Here is a 23,753-nt window from a genome sequence, read left to right on the forward strand (position 1 = left end):
GCGAGGGCGGGTGTGTCTGTCTGTCTGTCTGTCTGCGTCTGAGTGTGAGAGAGAGAGAGAGAGAGAGAGAGAGAAGAAGAAGAAGAAGAAGAAGAGGAGGGCTCGAGCTGTGCCAGACAGCAGACGGATATTTGCTGCCCCGTGTTCGGATACTTTTGGAGGATGAGTCCCCGCTCAAGGGTAAGTGCTCTTTGTCGGGGTTGGCTTCACGAGCGCGCTAACCTTTACCTGTCGCGCTCACACGTGACGAAGCGAGTCGGCTCCCGTTTTCCGCGCGCTGCCGCCGTGTCGTCCGAGTTGTCCTTTCACTCGGAATTGTCGGAATGTCGACCCTTCCTTTTCCAAACATCGCAACGCCGGACCTCGCGAAACGAGCGCGTCCGCGTCATCTCGTGACTGTCGACGTGATGCGGAAAAGAATTTGCAGCTCGCGCGCACGCACGTTACGACTGAGCGCGCTCAGCGGGGTGTGTAAAGAATGCCGGCCGGAGGGGGCGGAGTTCGGGCAGGTGGCTGCGTGTCCGTGCCTGTGCGCGTGTGTGTACGTGGAGGGGGCGATGTCAAAGGGAAGGCCAAGAGGTCACTGGTTTGTGCAAACGGTCTTATATTCATGCTGGACACGAGCCTTGGACGTTGCGTATCCGTCCTTCTTTGTTTCACAAATAACTTTCAAAGTGTATAAGAAGGCGTCAGGTTACGACAAATTGTCTTTTGGCGGCGAAATCCTCAACCGGGAAGGTCCCGAAGAAATGAAATATCGATATGCGTCGATATTTGAATGCGTCAACAATGTTGAGGTTCCGCGTTCTCAGCTTCGTATCGGAAAGGAAATCGGCGGTACGGAGCACAAAAGGAGCGCACGGAAGCCAAAATGGCGGCCGAAATGCAATTGCGGTGGCCCGTCGCCAATAAACGTCGACGTGGGGAAACGCTGGCGGATGCGATCGCAAACGTGTCACGATTTGCCCAAAATGGCGGTCTTTCAAAATGCTGAGTGCGGTCGGAACAAAGATGGTGACCGCTTGTCACGTCGCCGGTGGGAGTGAGCTGCTCCCTGACTCTCGTGACCTTTGAACTCACAGGAATCAGAGCAGGCCGTCTGGAAGGGAGCCGTAGTTCAAGGCGAAAGGTCACGTGGTCTGAAGCCTGCCGCGAGGGGTCAAAGGGGAAAACGGAAACCAACAAATGATTGTGTCGGCTGTGAAATCGTTTTCCAATCAATTAAGGGCGGAAACGAATCTAAGGCGAGAGATGCGATTGTATCGGTAGCAGACGAGACCGGCGATCCCAAATCCGCCAGGAATCTTTAGATACATCGGTTGTAGGGCTGCGGGCCGGATATGGCTAGGAATCGGTTTTACGGCGAGGCTAGGAATCGGTTTTATGGTTTTCATCTCCTAAAGCAAGCGCGAGCGCTCTCGTTATGTTTACAACCAAACGCAGCAGTGCTGGATACTAGCGAAAGTACTAGTTCGTAGCGTCACTATTCCAACATCAACTCGATTTTCAGTAGTTAAGCTACTTTAGTGGTCGCGACGATAGCAAAATAGCGTTACCCCAGGGGTCCGAAACATCGAACGCGACGTCACGTTACGTACCTTATCTCAAATCCGCCGGCGACACCGGGGCTGGCGGCGAAATGTGCGCCGCAGATTGTAAACATCCAGACAATACGGCGAAGGTGGGAACATCTCGGCAAACTAAAGCTTTCTTCTGGAGTCCTCGCGGTCCACTTATACGTTGGTGTTGGCACCGTGCGACCCCAAAAAGAAAGTTCAGAGAGGACGCGCGGCCAGGCAGGTCCTGAAGCTGACACAACAATCGCCAGTGGAACTCGGCGAGTCATCACGACTTCAAACTAACCAAAGCTACATTTCGACCAACAAAAACCACCGCTTTCGTGTATTGCGGCACTTGTATTTGTATTTGGGATATTTCAGCTCACTTGTAACTTGAGAAAACACCGCGCAGTAAATTGCAGATGTATTTGTTGTCGGTTTGGAGGGAGAGGAGAGATTTGAAGGCGTGCGATTGGTGGACCGCGTTCTGCCGATGACGGGGGCGGCAGCGTTCTGGACCAGTTGCAGTTTATGGGTGGGACCAAAGAAGAGGGGATTGCAATAGTCCGAACGGGATGTAACCGGCGCGTTGACCGGGACGTTTGGGTCGCGTGACGACGGGCGCGGGCGGCTAATCTCGCGGAACTCCGAGTCAGCAGAATATTCACTGTTGACACACGAGCTTCATGCTAACTCCAAAACACGCCGGAACTTCTCCTTCCTCTCGCCGCAGCGTTAGCCGTCTCGCTATAACGAACAAAAATGGCAAACCTTTTGCTTCCATTTTGCATGAGCTGAACTCGAAAGATGTTTCCTACGTACACAAAAGGCCTCAAATAGTGTTGCCAAATGTGTTTCGATGTCTTTATGTCTCCAAAGTGTTCGGCTCAAGTAGCGCAGATACCGTTAGTATGCATATTCATATTCTAAAATGAACACACTGCTGCATTATGTATCATATTTATTAGCATTTGGAGCAAATGCCTTCCCTGCCGCCCGCATGAAGCGCACACGAGCAAATGGTCTGCCGGCTCATGTCGCCCAATGACCGGCAGCCGCGGCGGGCGCGCGCTGGGCATGTGCACATACAGCAGAAGTACGCACGAGAAGGCCGATGCCATTAGCGTTGATCATTCAGAAGAAATGATTCATTATCGATTGGATTCTTTATCAGTGCTTTTATCTATTCCACATAGGTTATCGTATATGGGGGGGGGGGGGGGGGGGGGGGAACAACAAAAAAACAGAGCGCCGCTCTGACTGAGCGGCGCGACGAACCGGCGAAACCGGTTCCCAGGGATTCAAATGAGGAACCGAATCTTTACTACTGTGGCGTTGATAAAGATTCGATTCAATGGATTGGATTCATTTCTTATCAAAGCACCCGGCGAATCGGTGTTCAATTATCATCCCTAAAGGTGACGCGCAACTCCTTAACACCGTCACAGAAATTCGACATTTCCCAAATTCCTGAACGGAAGACACAACTACAAAGTGGAACGCACAACAAGCAAGGACACGCTGCGTGCGCTACGGTACGATCACGCACACGCATTGGAGTCACTAGCTCCTTCTAGCTTTGTCACATGTATATCGTGCGCGCGCGTGCGTGCGTGTGCGCCGAGACCGTTGGTCGATGTGTTGGGGCGGGGCGACAAGGGTGCAGGGTTTCCACCAAGTTGTAGCAAGTCGTTTAGTTTTCGCCCTCAAAGGGCACTTTCAAAAAAAAAAAGGAGCAACACAATCGACCAATTGGGCAGCCTCTGCTGACTTTACTCCTGTACTGACATGTCGCCGGTTGTCTTGGCGAGTACTCGGACCCCACCTGGTGTAGTCCACGTCGATGGAGATGAGAGGATTGGCCGCTAGTTATTTGGGACGAAGAAGAAAGGAGGCTCCGGCTTCACCTGCGTCCACTTGAAAAGTTTGCGGACGTGTCTCCCGTTTCCCGCACTCCGGGAAGGCCAAAGGTCACGCCGCGGAACCCGGAACAAAAGTGGAACGGGCCCTGAAAGCCGACACCTTCTGCGAAAGCTAAAGACGACGAGGGCCAAGCCGGCCGACCCACTTGTCGATGTCGACACGTGGCGGACATTTGGACGCGTCTCAACTCCACTCGCTTGTATTTATAGAAACCCAACTCAGCTGGAAGCAATGCAACTTCTGTACACGAGTCCAAATTGTGTCTTGTCTTCGTGTTGATCAAAATGCTCAAGACGTGCATTTGTTCACACACTTTCACAAATTCATAGATATATTCATTCATATCTCATATTCATAACAGCATAACCGCTGCAAAGATTTCAAAGGAGGAGCGTTTGGAAAAGGAACTCTTTCATGCATTTGTCTTGGTTTTCATGGAAAAGGCAAATTCGGTTGACTGACGGTTTACTTTGAAGTCTTCCGCCGTTCCAGAGCGCGCGGGTCAGCCACGTGGCCGCGAGCGTAACGAATTGCCGCGAGTCGATCGACCGTGATTGTCAACGCCAACGGAAGCCACACGTAGCGTACCCTGCTTTCGATTTCCAGGTAACGTGTCCTTACAAAAGTTTCTACTTTAGGTCCAACACGCAGCGTCCTATTGGGACGAGACAGATCGGCGGGCGTAACCATTTCCGGTCCACGGGAGCCGTGGCGTATATGACGCGCGCCGTTCGCTTCGAAGTTGGCGGCCGGAAACGGTCTCGGAGCCGCGTGCGACGTCAGCGTCAGTCTCATAAAGAATTTGGCATTGAGCCTTGAGCATCAAGTTGCCGTGCGTTTGTCGCCAACAAAATGGGTCGTATTCAAATCAACGTGGGATTCGCTTCAACTGCAGTTTCATAATAAGCAACGTTGGACTCTTGACAAACACTCGGAGGAGGGTCGCGTGACGCCGCACGGTGCCGCAAAATCGAAAGATGAGCGTGTTCTCATGGCTCTGTGTACTCCAGTATACTGCAACTGCAGTGCATGGAAATCATTTCTTCTTTTATTCCTTTTTTGGACTTGAAGTGGAAGACTTGAAGTCTGTCTGGTATTGAGCAGGTTCTTCTGCGGAGGACCGGGTAGACTCGTCTGTGTAGATTGTCAGGTCGTCAAGGTAATCCGCAAAGGTTGCAGGAAGGCGACTGGACTCGTTCGTTGACGATGTTTCACCTTCGGTTCCCTCGGGGTGGTCGACAAAAGGCCTTTTTAACTTTGCACGTACAGTATCTGCATATGCTCGAAACGGGGCTTAGCGTTGTTAGCTTGGCTAGCTTCATCACAAAGTTATTAAAAGCTTTACACATGACTGTTTGTAATAAGGAGGGAAATGAAAACGATCGACAAATTAAGCAGGCAATCTTTGCAGTTAGCAAATAGCCCCTCCCAGCGCACGCACGCATATGCCCACACCCACACTTGTAATTTGGAGACGATCAGACGTGACGTCATTCAGGGAAACGGCAAATGTAGCAGCATTAATAAGGATAATGTTCTGTGTTAAAACATGCAATCACAATGCGACAAGATTAAATTTGCTGAACAAAATGGTGGCATATGCAACCGGGATTGGTTGCAGTCTCGAGCCCTGCCACACCATAATCCCCCCCTGCATCCCAGCTTGCAAATTACCCCGTGAAAAAACATAATTGACGAGTATACGCCTCAATGGTAGGGAATGCGTTGATTCTATTTGACGAGTATATTCGTCAGTGGCACTCAGTGAGTTAATTACAGTATTGTAGTTGTAGGAAATCAAGCTAAACATTGCCTTTTACTTGCATGTGATCTCGTCGATGTTGTTACGAGTGTGTGCATTAGCGATGGGTCAGGCTAAGCTTTGTATTCGTAAATGTATTCAATAAAACTCTGAATGTAGCTCGTGTTTTAAATCGTGACTTTCCGGTCATCTTCAGTTGACCTCGTGTGAGTCATTGCTGCCACATTAAAATCGTACAGCCAATCAAGTTAAGCGTATCAGAGATGTGTCGGTGAGTAAGTGCACAACACAGACCTGCAAAACACATCTGTGACGCACTGAATCCGCAAGAAGTGAACGGCGATATCGCGAGGGATTAGTGCAGTTGTTTGCTTTTGCAGGGTTAGGAAATAAACCACGGAGCGATTTCGTAATGGGCACTCCGCTCGTAGGCGTGGCTTTTGACGTCTTTGGCGTTCGAAATCTTCGTGCGTTTGTGTTCTGACTGCAAGACTGACGGTCTGCTCCGGGATGTTTTCATTTTGACAGTCACGTCACCATGACGACAAGTGTCAAGGTAAGAAGGAGAACACGAAGCGGGCGAGAGAACAGGTTATTTCGAGCTGCTGCCTGCGACCATTCATCCAAACCGGCAGAACCTGAACAACGGCTCCATGGATCAGTTCGCACCCGAACAAGCCTTCCTTCTTCAACACTTCTGCCGGTCGTCGTCATTATTTGGGGGGGGGTCTTATTTTTGTAACCAGCACATGCTAGGGGAGGGCCAGGGAAAATATGGCCCGCAGGCCACATACGATCCGCTCCGCTCCGTAATCCAGCCCACAGAGCATTTACGTCAAGAGTTCTATTTTCTATTTTTGGGATTCATTTTGCCGTTTTTCCTGAATTTGGTTAATGAACTACTTGACTGCCAGCCGTTTGGCAGCATTTTGCCTGATCTTGCAAGACCCACAGAACATTGGCTTCTGTCACAATATACAGGGAGCACCGAACATACCAAAACAAAAAAGAAAAGTACAATCTCTTTCACCAGAGAAAAAAAGTTTGTTTCTAGTTCTTTTCTGTTTTTCAGTAGTCGTCATTTGTAGAACACCCAAAACACCGCTTTCTGACCCAAAAGCGGTGAAACTGAACTTTTTGTGAAAAGAAACATGTCAAGCAGAGGACCCAAATGTTTTTTTGCTTATGTGATACCCCAAACTACAAACTACAAGACTGAGAAAGGGTTTTTGATAGCAAAATAATCACTTATTTCCAGATATTTATAGATTGCCGCGAACGAGTGTGCAAAATATCGGCACTTTTGGATCCTTGCCACCGGATTGGTGCGATGATACGACCAGTGGGTGCTTGCTGTTTTGCGCCCAACCAGCAGCACTTTTGCACTTGGTCCCGTTTCCGTTGCGCGGAGATGTTGTTCTCCACCTGCGTGCTTCTACCTCCGCTCTTGTAGGTCACCCTATGTTCCTGCATCTTCTGGGAAAAACTGTTCACGATAGCCATTTCCTTCCTTGTTGCAAAGTCTACCACCATCTGTCCCTCCAAGTTCCTTTCCTGGATGCCGTACTTACCCATCTTCTACTACTTTATCACCCCTGTTTCCTTCACCAACATGTCCCTCACAATCTGCACCAATCACGACTCTCTCTCTGTCTGGGATGCTCCGAACTACTTCGTCTCGCTCCTTCCAGAATTTCTCTTTCACCTCTAGGTCACATCCGACCTGTGGGGCACAGCCGCTAATCACATGACACATAACACCCTCAAGTTCAAGTTCAAGTTTCAGCCTCATCACTCGATCTGATACTCTTTTCACCTCCAAGACATTCTGAGCCAACTCTTCTTTTCAAATAACCCCTAGTCCATTTCTCTTCCCATCTACACCGTGCTCAAATCATTTCAACCCCGCCCCTAAACTTCGAGCTTCGCTGCCTTTCCACCTGCTCTCCTGGACACCCACTTCATCAACCTTTCTCCTAATCATCATGTCAACCAAGTCCCGAGATTTTCCTGTCATTGTCCCAACATTCAAAGTCCCCACATTCAGTTCTAGGCTCTGTGCTTTCCTCTTGTCTTTCTCCCCAAGAACCCGCTTTCCACCTCTGCTTCGTCTTCGACCCACAGTAGCTGAATTTCCACCGGCGCCCTGCAGGATAACCCGGACCCCGACCGATCCGGTACGGAATTCTTTGGATGAACGCTCCTATTTGTTTGGCAAAGTTTGAAGCCGGATGCCCTTCCTGACCCAAGCCTCAGCATTGATCCGGCCTACAGTTTGCACTGGCTTGTGGCCCCCATCGGGCTGCATTGTAAAATATTCCAACAATACCAAGACCAATTGGGAGTGCGCACTCACATTGTTGCGCAATCTGGCTCCGGTTCAACCTCCGCTAAAGCTTAAAGGCACACATTCAATATGAATACTACAACATGTACGGTCCTCCTTCAACATTTCTCGACAGATTCAAAGCGTTGCAATTCCAAAATATTTTCAACATTCCAAAAATTCCCACGCGCCAAAAAAACCCAAAACATTTTTACCCACAAATGTCCCATGTTAGGACACATTCTACACTATTCCCTCCTCCTTCAACATTTCTCGACAGATTCAAAGCATTCCAACTCCCCAAAACATTTTGCATTCCCAAAATGTCACCATTTTGACCAAATGCCCGTATTAGGACCCATTCTACGCTTCCCTCTTCCTCCAGCATTTCTTCACCTCATTCTACTTCATTCGATACGATTGGCGTTGTATCTGCCAAGTGGCGCTGATGCGGTGCTAATGTCTGCCCTCTCTCTGCTCAGCGTGACCATTTGGGCCGCGCGTCGGCCGAGCCGGGCCGACCCGCGTGAGAAGGTCGTCCTTCGACTTCTACTTGCCGCTCTGTCCTTCCCGGGGCGCTCGCGCCCGCCGCCCGTCATGCGGCCTGACGGGAAGCGTCTGCGCTAGGAGTCTCGGGCATGGCCTGGCTGGACTCCGTGAACGTGGAGCGGCCAGGAGTTTCCGGACCGCGACGCCGCCTCCTCTCTGCGCAACGCGACGTCTTCCGGGTCACCTCCCCCGAGGACGCCGGCGGCGACGCCGGGCCGGAAGCGGACCGACGGGCGGCCCGCGGCGAGAGCGAGGAGTCGGAGGGCGGGTACGTGGCTGTGACGGAGATGAGGCTGCCCAGATTTTCCCCGCAGGAAGGATCCTTGACCCAGGCCGTCGCGCGCGACGGTACGGGTCATCGCACGCACACGCCGAGCGATCGGGTCCCCTCCGGCCGCCGATCGCGTGACCCGGCGGCCCCAAACGCGCAAACCGAGAGGCGGCAGTGGACGAAGGCCTCGGAGCAGCGGAGGCGGGGAGGAGAGGACGCAGACGAGGACGGTAGGAGTCGCCGCACCGGGGGAGCGTTCGTGCTCCGCAGGGCTGCGACTCGCCATCGCTTCAATCAGACATTAAGTTGGCCAACTTACTTTTCCTTCAGTTCGTCAATCAATCGGATCGAACGCTTTTCATTTCCATCCGGGGCGCTGACTCACGATTCGTTGGACAATCCATTCAACGCTCTTATTTTTGGGATGAATCAATGAATTGGATCCAAAAAAACATCGACGACGGCAACTCACGCTGAGTTTAATCATCTAAAACTTTGTTGTTTTCATCAACAATGAATTGTATCAAATATTTCTAAATTTCCATCTCAGATAGCAGCTAGCGATTGTTTAATAATCAATGAATCCGTCTTATTTTTTCATTTAAGCAATCAATCGGATAAAAAAAAAAAAAAAACGTTTACATTTCCATCTCAGGCAGAAACTGAAGATTATTTTCATAATCGATAAATCTGTCAATGATTTTTTTGATTAACCGATGAATCTGATAAAGAAAAATTTAAGATCCATCTCGGGTGAAAACTAACGATTAGTTTGTTAATCATTTTGGGGGATGAATCGATAAATTGGATAAAAAGAAAAGATTGACTTCCATCCCTTTCATTTAAAAGCATGATTTCAAATTGACAGTGCGGAAAATGCAGCAACGTAAATTGACGATGAGTCAGTTATTCTGGTTTTGGTCCGTAACGTCCATGGGAAAATCGGTACAAATGTTGATTGTTTTCCAACGTAAAAGCAGACGTTTGCAAATGTCTTTCAGCCCCAATTCCAAGGAAGTTGGGACGTTGTGTTAAACAAAAAACAAAAAAAACACAATACAATGATTTGCAAATCATGTTCAACTTATATTTCATTGAATGCACGACAGAGACAAGATATTTCATGTTCAAACTGATCAACTTGATTGTTTTGAGCAAATAATCATGAACTCAGAATTCGATGGCTGCAACACGTTCCCAAAAAGCTGGGACAGGCTCATGTTTACCGCTGTGTTACTTCACCTTTTCTTTTATCAACGTTCAATCAACGTTTGGGAACCGAGGACACGAATTGTTGAAGCTTTGTAGGTGGAATTCTTTCCCATTCTTGCTCGATGTACAGCTTCAGCTGTTCAACAGTCCGGGGTCTCCGTTGTGGTATTTTACGCTTCATAATGCGCCACACGTTTTCAATGGGAGACAGGTCTGGACTGCAGGCAGCCCAGTCGAGTACCCGCACTCTTTTACTACGAAGCCACGCTGTTGTAACACATGCAGAATGTGGTCTTGGTGAAATAAGCAGGGACGTCCATGAAAAAGACGTTGCTTGGATGGCAGCATAGGTTTCTCCAAAACCTGTATGTACCTTTCAGCATGAATGGTGCCTTCACAGATGTGTAAGTTACCGGTGCCATTGGCACTATCACAGCCCCATACCATCACAGATGCTGGCTTTTGAACTTTGCGTCCATAGCAGTCCGGATGACTCTTTTCCTCTTTGGCCCGGAGGACACGACGACCACAATATCCAAAAACAATTTGAAATGTGGACTCGTCGGACCACAGAACACTTTTCCACTTTGCATCGGTCCATCTTAGAGGAGCTCGGGCCCAGAGAAGCCGGCGGCGTTTCTGGGTGTTGTTGATAAATGGCTTTGGCTTTGCATAGTAGAGTTTGAAGTTGCACTTCCGGATGTAACGCCCAACTGGATTTACTGACATTGGTTTTCTGAAGTGTTCCTGATATTCTTTACTCATTGATGTCGGTTTTTGATGCAGTGCCGCCTGAGAGATCGAAGGTCACGGGCGTTCAATGTGGGTTTTCGGCCTTGCCGCTTCCATGCAGTGATTTGTCCAGATTCTCTGAACCTTTTGATGATATTCCGGACCGTAGATGATGAAATCCCTCAATTCCTTGCAATTGTACGTTGAGGAACATTGTCCTTAAACTGTTAGACTATTTTCTCACGCACTCGTTGTGAATGACTGAGCAATTGAGGGAAGCTCCTTTTCTACCCAATCATGGCACCCACCTGTACCCTGTTCACCTGTGGGATGTTCCAAACAGGTGCTTGATGAGCATTCCTCAACTTTCTCCGTCTTTTTTGCCACCTGTCCCATCTTTTTGGGAACGTGTTGCAGCCATCAAATTCTGAGTTCATGATTATTTGCTCAAAACAATCAAGTTGATCAGTTTGAACATGAAATATCTCGTCTTTGTCGTGCATCCAATGAAATATAGTTTGCACATGATTTGCAAATCATTTTTATTTATGTTTAACTTCTTTGGAATTGGCGTTGCATTTGGGTTGTCTGCTTTCGTGGAGGAATATTTCATCTCGAGAGGCTGAAATTCCGAAGATTTGCACAATTTGAAGTTTAACGGTGGCTCCAATCGATTAATGGATTATCAAAATAGTTGTCGATAGATTTGATCATCGATTAGTTGTCGATTCATCAACGCACCTTATCGCACCTTTAGTGCTACGCTGGGAGAAGGACGAGACGGCGACGGGCGGAGAGCGGGAACGAGAGGAACGACGGGACCGGACGGAAGCTGCCGGAAAACCAGGAGCGGCGGAAGCGGCGCCCCGGCGGGAAGTCCGGCCGACGATCCGAACGGGAAGCGGACGGGGTGGAGACGGAGGGAAAAAGCAAGCGAAAGGAGGACCGGAAGGGCAAGAAGAGAAGGACTCTTATTTTGAAAAGACGACACACGCTCGAGACCCGTGTCCTGAAAAGTGGCGGAGACGCAACACAGACGCTCAAGACTTTGGTTCGCAAACGCTTCCGCAAAACATTCACACTGGGGACTCTTATTCTGAAAAGCTTCCACAACAAAACATACACACTGAAGACTTTTATTCTGAAAAGCTCCCAGAACAAATTCAGACTGAAGGCTCTTATTCTGAAAAGCTTCCAGAACAAATTCCCACTGAGGACTCTTATTCTGAAATGCTTCCACAACAAAACATACACACTGAAGACTTTTATTCTGAAAAGCTCTCAGAACAAATTCAGACTGAAGGCTCTTATTCTGAAAAGCTTCCTGAACAAACTCACAATGAGGACTCTTACTCTGAAAATCTTCCACAAAAAAACATACACATTGAGGACTCTTATTCTGAAAAGCTTCCACAACAAAACATACACACTGAAGACTTTTATTCTGAAAAGTTCCCAGAACAAATTCAGACTGAAGGCTCTTATTCTGAAAAGCTTCCTGAACAAACTCACAATGAGGACTCTTACTCTGAAAATCTTCCACAAAAAAACATACACATTGAGGACTCTTATTCTGAAAAGCTTCCACAACAAAACATACACACTGAAGACTTTTATTCTGAAACGCTCCCTGAACAAATTCAGACTGAAGGCTCTTATTCTGAAAAGCTTCCAGAACAAATTCCCACTGAGGACTCTTATTCTGAAAAGCTTCCACAACAAAACATACACACTGAAGACTTTTATTCTGAAAAGCTCCCTGAACAAATTCAGACTGAAGGCTCTTATTCTGAAAAGCTTCCAGAACAAATTCCCACTGAGGACTCTTATTCTGAAATGCTTCCACAACAAAACATACACACTGAAGACTTTTATTCTGAAAAGCTCCCAGAACAAATTCAGACTGAAGGCTCTTATTCTGAAAAGCTTCCTGAACAAACTCACAATGAGGACTCTTACTCTGAAAATCTTCCACAACAAAACATTCACAATGAGGACTTTTATTCTGAAAAGCTCCCAGAACAAATACATGCTGAAGACTTTTGTTCTGAAAAGCTTCCGGTCCAAAATATACACAATGAGGACTTTCATTCTGAAACGGTTCAAACAAAAATTCACACTGAGGGCTCCTACTGTGAAAAGCTTCCAGAACAAATACAACAAATGCACAGTCTTGCTGAGGACTCTTATTTTGAAGACGGTTTGGCACCCGTTTCAATCGCCGCGCGCACCAAAGACTCTTATTGTGAAAGGAAATGGCAACACGGGGAGTCCTACCAAAGCCTGGCTTCGTTCCAGTCCGGCTTCAGCAGGATGCTGCTGCGCTCTGGAGTCATCGCTTTGCCTGGTAAGCGCGCACACGCACACATTCACAGTTACGGCGGTGCCTCGACTTCCAAGTTTAGTTGGTTTTGTTTCCCATCCCATTTTCTGTAGCGCTTCTCCTCGCGCGGGTCGCGGGCGTGCCGGAGCCTATCGCGGCTATCTTCGAGCGAGAGGCGGGGTATTCCCCGAACCGGTCGCCGGCCAATCGCAGGGCACATAGAAACAAACAAACAAACAATTTGCGCATGTTTCTGGGACGTGGCAGGAAAGCGGAGTACCCGGAGAAAAGCCACGCAGGCACGGGGGAGAACATGGGATTTGAACCCGCAACCTCAGAACCGCGAGGCAGATGTACTGACCGGTCGCCCGCTCTTTCATTTCCCAAAACGCTATTAATCCATTCAAGACCCACCCAAAAACACCGACAAAACTCTTTGTGTTTTTTTATTAAATGGCACATTAAGTATGACTGTAACGAATGATTCTTTTATGAATCGATGAATCTCCTGATCATTTTTGGATGAATTGATGAATCAGTTCAAATGTGCCTCACCTTATCGCGGGCTCACTTTTTGCGTCTTCACTGCATCGCGGTTATTTTTTATCGACGTTATAGCCTGGATTATTCACTATGTTGCAGGATTTTGCCTTGATTATTTTTCCACTTTTCTGTTCCCGAAGACTTTCGACATGTCCAAAATTTGAGATCATCTCACACTTCCCAAAACAAAAAAAAAAGCACAAAAAAGCACGACTACAAAAGCAAAACTGGCTTAAGTTACGCAACCGCGAGTGTCTAGTAAAGTAAACATCGTCAGCTAATTGAATATAGCCGACCACCGCGAGTTAGAATGAACTGTAATTCCTAGCAGGTGGTTAGGATAGAGGGAGGCCGCGGTTGCTCTTTAAATGGCTTCGATGCGCAAACGCTAACAAAATGGGGTCACGACGGGCGGCGTCTCCGCGACTCGACACGCGTCATTTCATTGACACTACTACGGACTCCTTTGGATTGCCGGACAACCGTGAAGCCATCATCCAAACTCAGCCGATCTGGTGACATCGGATTTTCACATTTTGGGACCTTTCAAAGAAAGGGTCAGGGGTCAGCACTTCTCTGATGGCAAACAAGTTAAGACAGAGCGTCACCAACGCGACTTGTTTTGAGCTCCTCCTTGCGGCACGCGTTTTCCTTCCCGCAGGAAGTCGAGATCGAAGCGGACGCGCTCTTCTGACGGTGGACGCCGGAAACGGCGCCGTGTGGTCCAGGCCCGAATGCCGGCGTGGCGAGCTTCTCCGCCTGATGCTCTACTACGCCTCCACGCTCAGGTACCTCGCTTTCGCCCCGCGATGATGTCACTTCCCGTTGCGGTGACGTCGCGTCCTGTCCCCTAGTGCGGCCGACGCTCCCGCCGTGACGGCGCTGGTGGACGCCCGGCGGGCCGCGCCCGCGCCCGCCCTCCTCGCCGCTCTCGAGGCCGTGCAGGTGAGACCGGACGCGGCGGCTCGCGCGACGTGACTCGATTGACAGCTCGGTTGCGCGTGTAGGAGGAGCTTCCGAACCGCCTCCGCAGCGTGTTAGTGCTCATCGACCGGGACGCGGACGCGCCCGTGCGGGTGGACAAACGGACGCAGGTGACGTCTCGTGTGTGTGTGTGTGTGTGTGTTGTGTGTGTCGTTTATACAGTACGTGTGCATGCTTTTATGCGTGTGCGTGCGCGCAGGTGGAGGTGTTGACCTCGCTCGAGTGTCTTGCTGAGCGCGTGGATCTTGATCAGCTTCCGGGAGAGTTTGGAGGTTCTTTCCGCTTCAGTCACAGCAGCTGGCTGGCCTTCCGATACGTCAGTACGCACGCACACACACGCGCGCACGCACGCTGGCGTCACGATGCGCACGCAATGAGGCACGGGGCGCGTGCGTTGTGTGTCCGCCAGAGAGTGGAGCAGCTGACCAATCAGTGCGAAGACGTCATCCAGCTGCTGCGCAAGAATGTCGACATCATGGAGGACACGCGCCTCCCCGACACCCGCCAGGTACACGCGCACGCACACAGGAACACGCAAGGAACACGCAATGCACACGCATACACGCCTACGGTTGTCGTTTCCCAGGATGCCGAGCGTCAGCTGAGCGGCTACCGGGCGTTGATGAGCGGCGTCCTCGGAGACGGCCGATTGGCGCGCTTGCAGCGGGAGGGCGGGACCTCGCTGTCGCTGCTGCGGCGGGACGGCGAGGGCGAGGGCGGCCCTGCGGCGGCGGCTGCGGCGGACGCCGTTTCCCATCTGTACGAGCGGGCGGACGAGCTGCTCCACCGGCTGGTGGCCGTCAACAACGGCAGGACGCGGCAGCTCAACTTCATCCGAGACTTCTGGGCAGCGGCCGACGCCTTCGCGCAGGTGGCTGACCACTTCCTCCAGCTCTTCCGGGGGGGATCCCGAGGCGTTCCCGGGCCAGCCGGGCGACGTAGTCTCTCCGGCGTGTCCCGGGTCGTCCCCGGGGTCTCCTCCCGGCGGGACGTGCCCGGAACACCTCACCGGGTAGGCGTCCGAATCAGATGCCCCGGCCGCCTCGTCTGCGGAGGAGCAGCGGCTCTACTCTGAGCCCCTCCCGGATGACCGAGCTTCTCACCCGTTCTCAAAAGTCATTTCAGAATCAGAATCAGAATCAGAATCATCTTTATTTGCCAAGTATGTCCAAAACACACAAGGAATTTGTCTCCGGTAGTTGGAGCCGCTCTAGTACAACAGACAGTCAATTTACAGAACACTTTGGAGACATAAAGACATTAACAAAAAACAACAACAAACAACAATTGTGCAAAAAGATGCAGAGTCCTCAGTTCGAATGGCTAATATCGCAATAGTCCGGTGCAATGACCATTGTGCAAAGGGCACAAGACTTCAAGGAGTGTATGCGGTTTAAAGTGACGAGTAGTGCGATAATCTGGGACAGTGGTTGTGCAAATGTTACAGATACTCCTCAATCAGTGTGCAAATGGAGCAGCTTGCATCCGGGATCTCCTTCTTTCGGCCACGACCGTAGATCGACCGCTAAATCGAGAGCTTCGCCTTCCGGCTTAGCTCCTTCTTTACCACAAAGTCCGCACCGATCCGCCTGTCGATCTCCCGTTCCGTTCTTCCCTCACTCGTGAACAAGACCCCGAGATACTTGGAACTCCTCCACTTGGGGCGGCGATCTCACCCTTTTCCGACTGAGGACCACGGTCTCAGAAAACATGCGTGGTAGGTTAATTGGCGACTCTAAATTGCCCGTCGGTGTGAATGGTTGTTTGTTTGTTTGTTTGTTTGTTTGTGCGCCGCGATTGGCTGGCGACCAGTTCGGGGTGTACGCCGCCTCTCGCCCGAAGATAGCTGGGAGAGGCCTCCAGCGCGCATGCGACCCGCGTGAGGAGAAACGGTACAGAAAAAAAGAATATACATATATATATATATATGTATATATTTATTCACACTAACGACAGCTTGAAAAAAAGAAAAATGAGGAACACGAAATTGGACACACGAGTTGGTTTTCAGAAAAGCCCCAAAATGTCAAAGGTCATCATTGTGTCCTTTGTGTGGACACTTTTAATGGCACAATCGCTTGACCGCGAAGTGCCCCCAATCAGGTTTTCTGATGTGATGGATAACAAGCAACCCGAGACTCGCATCGGTCAAATGAAAAATGTCTTTCCGTCCGTCTGGAGCGTGATCGATAAACGTGCGTGTGCGTTCCAGGTGAGGGCGTGGATGGAGGGCGAGGGCGAGCTGCGGCTCAGGAGCCTCGGCCGACCGGACGGCTCGCCGGAGGCTCTGCGCCGGAAGCGGCGGGACTTCCGTGACTTCTGCTCCTCGGCACGCGTGGGTTCTCCTTTTTCTTGCTTTCTTGCGTCGAGGCTTCGACGTCCTCCCAAAATTCCGGCCGCTAGTTTCCACCTCGCGGGAATTGCCGCATTTTGCGCAATCCCCCTTTTTCAGACATTCGACAAAAGGTCGCGCCTTGTTCCCGTTCCGAAATTGGAACGACCTTTTGTTCCGCTCATTCGGCACGGCTTCACAACTTAGCCAAAATGTAGAATTGCCGCAGTTTTCTGCATTGAATTTCCAAATACATCTTCCCGCAATCAAAATTCCACATCCGATCCCGGCAGACTTTGTGCAAATCTCGTCACGTCGCTCCTTTTGCTCACAAGGCGTGTGCGCGTGCGCGTGCGTGTGCGTAGGCCCGCTGCGAGGAAGGCGAGGTTTTGCTGCGCGGTCTGGACCGCTGGCGCCACGTCTGGACTTCGGACCTGCGCGGCTACGAGGTCCGAGTGGGCTCCATGCGGGCTCGGCTCCGAGAGTTCTCGCGGCGCGTGGACGCCGCCGGACGGCAAATCGACAAGGCCGTCGCGCTCTACCGATTCCTGGACCACGTACGTGCATTCTTCGCATTCCTCTTCAACAAACACAACAATCGCACGGATAAACACACACACACACACAATAAAAGGGACACTTTTGTGTGTGAGTATTAACGTGTTTGTGTGTCCATCTACCTGACTTTGTGTACACTGTTTTGCGCGTGTTTGTTTTTTTGCGTGCGTTGGAGGTAACGTCCGAGAGACGAAAGGTTTGGCCTCTTTTCTTCGGAGGTTTTGGTCGTAGCGGCTCCCTGCCGTGACGTCGCGCGGTCTCGGACCGATCCTAGCTTCGCCTCGGCGTCCGGAAATTCAGTCCGACGCTTTTCTCCAACTTTCGGCAGTGCGTCGGCCATATTGAACGTGTCAGCTCTGCCCGTACGGAACGGCGCGCTCCGACAACGGCCCGACTTTCCCAGCCTGTGTGTGTGCGCGCGGCGTGCGTAGGGGGGTCGTGTGAGCGTGGTCAGGTCAGGAGGCCTCACTCTGCCCGCTTCGGTCACACTCAAGACGCACTCGAGGTACGACACGCTTTCTTCACTTTCTCACGCTGTGTGTGTGTGTGTGTGTGTTTGTGCGCGCATGCGAGCATCTTGGCTGAATGCTCTTGATTGATGAGGAGTTCACCGATGTGTCCTGATCACCAGACGCTCACTTCCCTCGCACGCACGCACGCACGGTGAAAAGGAGGTCAGCGCACTCCGGCGCACACGCTTGAATGTTCAGCCGAAGGACTTTAGTTTGATTATTATAAAGTGCTCGTTGTTTTGATCTCTCTTGAGATCTCTACCCAATTAGGAAATCTATTTGTTCTCGGTTTTTAGTGGCGGCCTTCAGGCAACAGTGAAGCAACACGTGTAGACAGACGCTATAACCCTGCTCACTGGCATATATTCTTTATCCTCTGCGAAAACGCCAAACTATGACGCCTTGCCACGCGATATGAGGAGGAAAACAGGAAGTCACTCTCTTAAACACGGACGTGTTATTCAAGTGTTGTTCAACTTTTGGCATCATTATGTCGTTCTGAGTGTGTGTGCGTGCGTGCGTGCGCGTGCAGGCGTACGGCTGGGCGATCAAGAGTCGCCACCGTCTGGCCGCCATCGCCGTGGAGAGGAACATGTCGCCGGAGCAGTGCCGGGCCGCCATTGGTTCCTTGGAGGAGCACGGGCGCCATTACCCTCCGATCCCAGAGGCCGCTTTCCAGGAGATGAAGGCGCTGGCCGACGAGCTGCGGGACGAGCGCGGCCTGCGGCAGCTGAGCTTCGCCCGCGCCACGTGTCGGGAGGCCCGCGCCACGTTCGACAAGAAGATGGCCGACGCGCGGTCGGCTCGAGATTCGGCCCGCGAGCGACGCTCGCGCTTAAGCGCCGCGTCCGCGGAGACGCTCTCGGGGGCCGGCGACGCCGCCCGGAGCCCCCCGGAGGCAGGCCCTCCGTCGGCTCCCGTCGACCCCCGGCGGGGGCCCCTCCTCTGGCGCCTGTTTGGCGGTGACCCCGCCAGGCCCCGCCTCCACTCGTCCGCCGGCTCCACCCCTTGCTCCTTCCCCCGCCTGCTTCGTAAAACGCAAAGCTTCGACTGTCCCGCCGCCGCCGGCCAGAAGGCGTGCCGCTCGGGCCCCCCGGCCCGCGCCCTCGGCGAGCCGGCGCGCAGAGGAAACACGGGCGTGTTCATCCGAGGTTTGGAGGTCAGCAGCACTGAGTGCGCCGAGCGAAACCCGCGCCCCAGGCCCGAAGTCCGGGCGGGGCACGGACGCCGTGGGCCCGGGACGCCGGGGACCCCCGCCGCGCCCGAGAGTCACTCTGCGGAAGGACGGGGTGGCGGAAGGTGGGTTGTTGCCGTGGTTACACGAGTCAAGCTGACGGCTCGGCGCCGTGCTAACAGATCAAATACATTCGGCAACCGGTGGTGGCGCCAGTTGGTTGTTTCCATAGTAACACTCCAGTCAAGGTGACGACGATTGTAACAATCACCTTGCTGTCTGTTGGTTGTTGCCATGGTAACACAAAGAATTGGCATTCAAATTCAAGTTGAGCGGTTTCAGGTAGTTGCCATGGTAACACAAGGCAAACGGGTCCCATGGTTGCTGGCATGGTAACAGGCAAGCTGGTCAGGTAACTGTTGCCATGGTAACAAACAAGCCCAGCTGTTGATGAAGAGTGGTTGTTGTTCGTTGCCGCGATGACACAAAATCCGAGCGAAAGGACGTCGGGCGACATACTGAAAGCGTTTTTTGCCCCGGACAGGAAGTTGCGTCACATCGTGGAGGAAATGGTGACCACGGAGCGCAAGTACGTGCGCTCTCTACGCTACGTGATCGATCACTACTTCCCCGAGATGGAGCGCGAAGATCTCCCCCAGGACCTGCGCGGGAAACGCTTCGTGGTCTTCGGGAACCTGGAGAAGCTTCTGGACTTCCACAGCCAGTTCTTCCTGAAAGAACTGGAGGCCTGCTGGAAACATCCGCTGAGGGTGTCGCAGTGCTTCCTCAGACACGTACGACGCCACACGCGCAGACGCGCCGCGGTCGGTGGATGTTGTCATGGTAACACACAGGCGGTAACAATGTCGAACTGGCAGGCGGTTGCTGTGGTAACGCACTCAACCGGACGCTAGCTGATTGTCGTCACGGTAACATTCAAGCCGATCTCGGGGCGTTGTTGCTACGGCAACACGTCGACCCGGTGTTAGGTGACTGTTGTCACGGCAACGTTCACGTTGATGTCGGGGTCGTTGCTCTGGTAACACACGTCAAACCCACATCGGGTAGCTGTTGTCATAGTAACACGCAGGGCAAAAGGTCAGGCGTTTCTTGCCGTGGTCACAAGTCAAGCTGATGTCAGGTGATCGTTGCTACGGTCACACAAACACGTCCAACGACTGTCATGGTGACGCAGACACAAGTCAAGCTGATCTTTGATGGCTGTGTGTGTGTGTGTTGTACGCACAGGTGTGTCTGTTATGTGACATCATAGTTAGCCTTCTATTGCTTGACACGTGTGTGTGTGTGTGTGTAGCAGGAGCAGTTTAGCCTGTACGCGCTGTACAGTAAAAACAAGCCAAAGTCGGACGCTCTGCTGGCCAATCACGGCCTCGCCTTCTTCAAGGTGGGATGACACTCGGCACGTGACCTTTCAACTCAGCTGACCTGTCACCGGACGTATTGCTGACGCGTGTGTGCGTGCGCAGAGGAAGCAGCGCGAGCTGGCCGACAAGATGGACTTGTGTTCGTACCTGCTGAAGCCGGTTCAGCGGATGAGCAAGTACGCGCTGCTGCTGGACGACCTCATCAAGGAAGTGGGCGCGGCGCAAGAGGCGGAGCTCACCTCGCTGCAGAAGGCCGTCGCCATGGTGAAGTTCCAGCTTCGCCACGGCAACGACCTTCTCGCCATGGACGCCATCCGACATTGCGACGTGCGTTTGCATCTCTTCTCGTTTGTTTGAATACGTCGGGACTAGGGATGAGCATCGCTCAGATGGGACTTCTTGAAACGATCCGGAACTTTCATGGTATTCTTCCGCGTTTTACGATCACCACTGGTTCATTCTTTTTAAATAAGTAAACTTGTCTTGCAACTGCAACGACATTACTGTAAAATAAATGCAAACAATGATTTACAGACGTATTTTGTGCAAAAGAAGAGCGTGACGTAGAACTGCAGGAAGACGAGGCGGCGACAGTTGGTGGCGTGTTGAGAGGCAGCCCAAACGCTGGCGTGTGCCGCGCGTTTGCTAGCAAACGCTGGCGTGTGCCGCGCGTTTGCTAAGTGGTTGTTAGCTTGCTCACGATTCACACTAGTTGGTTTTCGTTTTCGCTTTGTCGTTTTCGGGAGGAACCAACCCCCAAAACTCTCTGCCAGTGTATCCCTACTTGATTTATTTCCAATGCAATTATAATGGGTGTCAATTATCCGCGTATTTCTGCTCTTTGAGATGCGGCCGAATAGCGGAGGCCCGCTGTACTTGCCTATTGCTCGCGTACTAGCATGGTACCTCGCATTTTCTCTGTCAACCTTTTCGATTCGCACGTGATGTACTTCTTTGTTCGTATCACACAATGAAACCGGTCCCGCGGACGCCATCCGCGCGTCCCGCTCCAGGCGTGAGCGATCAAACTTTTACACGAGCCCGACGCATCGACCGCTCGTGCCCGGAGAGAGAAACGCAATCAATGCTCAGATGCTGCGCCAGTGTAGCTAAGCCGATTACAACCGTCGGCTTATACGGAACCACGGATCGGATCGTAAAATGCTTGCGCAGGGAGGAGCCAGGCAGGCGCCGGAACGGGCGAGACGGCTCGCCTCCGATTGAGAAAATGCATTTTGGACGAATCTCGAAACTTGATTGCGAGTTATCGGCGAAGTCCGAGGTGCGAAAGAACGTTTGTATAGCCTGAGTCAATCAAAACTAAATTTGAATAATTTTTGCAAGACCGTTAACACAATCGTTGTGGGTGGAGCTTACCGATAATCCGGTCTTGAAAAAGGGCCAGTTCAATACCGGGACTCGGTCCACATCCCTAGTCCAGACCGAGTCGCGATAATAAGATGGTCGTAATAATAACAATAAGAAGAAATAATACGGCTGAGGCTGGCTGCAGGTCAACCTGAAGGAGCAGGGTCAGCTGCTGCGCCAGGACCAGTTCACCGTCTGGACCGGGAGGAGGAAGTGCGAGAGGCGGGTCTTCCTGTTTGACGAGCTGCTGCTCCTCAGCAAAGCCAAGAAGATGGACGGACGCCTCGACATCTTCGTATACAAACACTCCTTCAAGGTACGCGCTTGCCAAGTCCGCCTCACTTCCTGTTCCTTATTTCCTGTTCTTCACTTGGTTACTTTCTGCACTGCGCTTCCGTCACTTCATGCTCTTCATTTCCTGTTACTTGTAGCGCTTTGTTTTCTGTCACTTCCTGGTCCTCACTGTTACTTCCTGTTAGTTTCTTCACTTCCTGCCCTTTGTTTCTTGTCGCTTTCTGCTTTTCATTCCATCTCTTCTTGCACTTCGCTTTCTGTCACTCGCTGTTCCTCACGTCCTCCTCACTACCTGCACTTTTTTTTCCTCAATTCGTGCCTCTCTCACTCAACGACGCACTTCAGACGGCGGACTTGGGTCTGACCGAGTCGAGGGGAGACGACGGTCTTTGCTTTGCGATTTGGTTCCGGAGGAGGACGTCCAAGAACCAGACACTGACCCTGCAGGCCGCCAGCGCCGACGTTAAACGCGCCTGGACGCACGAGCTGACCAGAATCCTCTGGACGCAGGCCACCAGGAACAAAGGTGAGAACGGCGCCTGCCGACCGCGCGCGCGCACGCACGCACACGGAGTGAGCCGCCCGCTGCGCATGTGTGCAGAGGCGCGTCTGAAGGAGATGCTGTCCATGGGGGTGGGCAACAAGCCTTATTTGGACATCCGGCCCAGCGCCGCCGCCATCAGCGACCGAGCCGTTCACTACATCACCGGGACACGAGGTACGCCCTCCGCTCGCCTTGCACGCCTCCATTAAGGCCTTTGAACCCTTTTGAATGCAAATGACAATGGGCCGCCTTCACAAATAAACGCGGAGAAATGTTCTTACTCCGCGTATACGTAAACCATCGTTGGATTTGTGACACGTGCGCACCGGCCACTTTGCTTCTTTTTTTTGGACGAACGGTTTTCGTTTCTATTGGCCCCCAGGTGCAAGGACTCGAGCGTCCATCGCCGTGTCGGCCTCCGATCGCGCCGACCCTTTCAAGCGCGTGGCGCCGACCTCCGACCCTTCGTCGTCCAGCTTGCTGGGCTCCCTCAACCTGCACGTGTTCCACCACGAGCCGCCGGGGGGCGCCGCGGTCCCCGCGGCAGGCGACGCCGCCTTCGGCACGTCGCCGTGTATCGAGGAAGACGAGCGGGAGCACGAGACCGCCAGCCAGCCCTCCATGAGTATGTTGAAAAAAACACATTGACACAACGAGCAAATCACATTGGCACCCGTGCCCAACTTTGGCATCTGTGTCGACAAAAAAAAAGATTTGGCTAGTTAATGAAAACTTGAAGTGAAATTGGACGGTTCCCTGCAGCACACCTGACCTTCTCTCGTGTCGTCCGGCAGCCACAGAAAGTTCCGGCTCGTCGTCTCGTCGCCTTTCGGGGTCGACGGGCTCCGACTCGGGCTGCGCCTCCTCCTCCCGCCTCCCGGACCCGAGCTCCGCCTCGTCCTCTCGCTCCTCCCGGAAACCTGAGTCGTCACGCGCACGCACGCTTCCCATTTGAGTGACATCACTTCCCGAAAGGGCCGCTCGTCCTCAGGGGGCGGAGTCCGTCGCCGACCCGCTTCGGACGCTTCCTGTCGACGAGGCCTGCGGTTGCCGTGGCGACCTGAGGGACAAATGTCCTAAAGGCTGCTTTTTCACACACTTTGAAGACAGTTCCTGAACGCACCGCCGTTGTTTGTTGTTTGTGCGTCTGCTGCCACTTTTCTTACATGAATTAAAAACAAGGACTGACTCATTTTGTCTAGCTCGGTGATTTTCAAATTTCAACCCAAAAAATGATTGGCTGTCCAAGTAGCACTACAATGAGCAACGTTAAAATACACCAGCGTAGTAGTAGTAGGCATATGACGGCATGTATGGCAGGTTGGACACTAAAAGTAGGAGAAAAGGATCTATACAGGTTGGCCAGACAGACGGATAGAGATGGGAAGGATGGGAAGTGTGA

General features: G+C 51.9%; 1 protein-coding gene across 6 annotated transcripts; it reads left to right on the top strand.

Annotated features, from left to right (window-relative positions):
• Window positions 1-23,543, top strand: plekhg4 (pleckstrin homology domain containing, family G (with RhoGef domain) member 4). 6 transcript variants are annotated; one of them, XM_061757304.1, is made up of 20 exons: window positions 1-180; window positions 8,053-8,620; window positions 11,092-12,681; window positions 13,862-13,988; window positions 14,055-14,145; window positions 14,208-14,294; window positions 14,384-14,500; window positions 14,594-14,692; window positions 14,771-15,055; window positions 16,397-16,519; window positions 16,882-17,073; window positions 18,119-18,885; window positions 19,305-19,554; window positions 20,076-20,165; window positions 20,248-20,472; window positions 21,659-21,829; window positions 22,153-22,333; window positions 22,409-22,525; window positions 22,734-22,976; window positions 23,146-23,543. In XM_061757304.1, the coding sequence occupies exons 2-20, from the start codon at window positions 8,209-8,211 to the stop codon at window positions 23,304-23,306; spliced, it is 5,328 nt and encodes a 1,775-aa protein (XP_061613288.1). In that variant the 5' UTR covers window positions 1-180; window positions 8,053-8,208; the 3' UTR covers window positions 23,307-23,543. The 6 variants fall into 6 exon arrangements, with proteins under 6 accessions (XP_061613288.1, XP_061613279.1, XP_061613298.1 ...); XM_061757295.1 differs by having other exon boundaries at window positions 14,384-14,692; XM_061757314.1 differs by lacking the exon at window positions 16,397-16,519 and having other exon boundaries at window positions 14,384-14,692.
• The last annotated feature ends 210 nt before the right edge of the window (window positions 23,544-23,753 follow it).

Source organism: Phyllopteryx taeniolatus, chromosome 2 (genome assembly GCF_024500385.1).
Source record: "Phyllopteryx taeniolatus isolate TA_2022b chromosome 2, UOR_Ptae_1.2, whole genome shotgun sequence".
Taxonomy (NCBI): domain Eukaryota; kingdom Metazoa; phylum Chordata; class Actinopteri; order Syngnathiformes; family Syngnathidae; genus Phyllopteryx; species Phyllopteryx taeniolatus.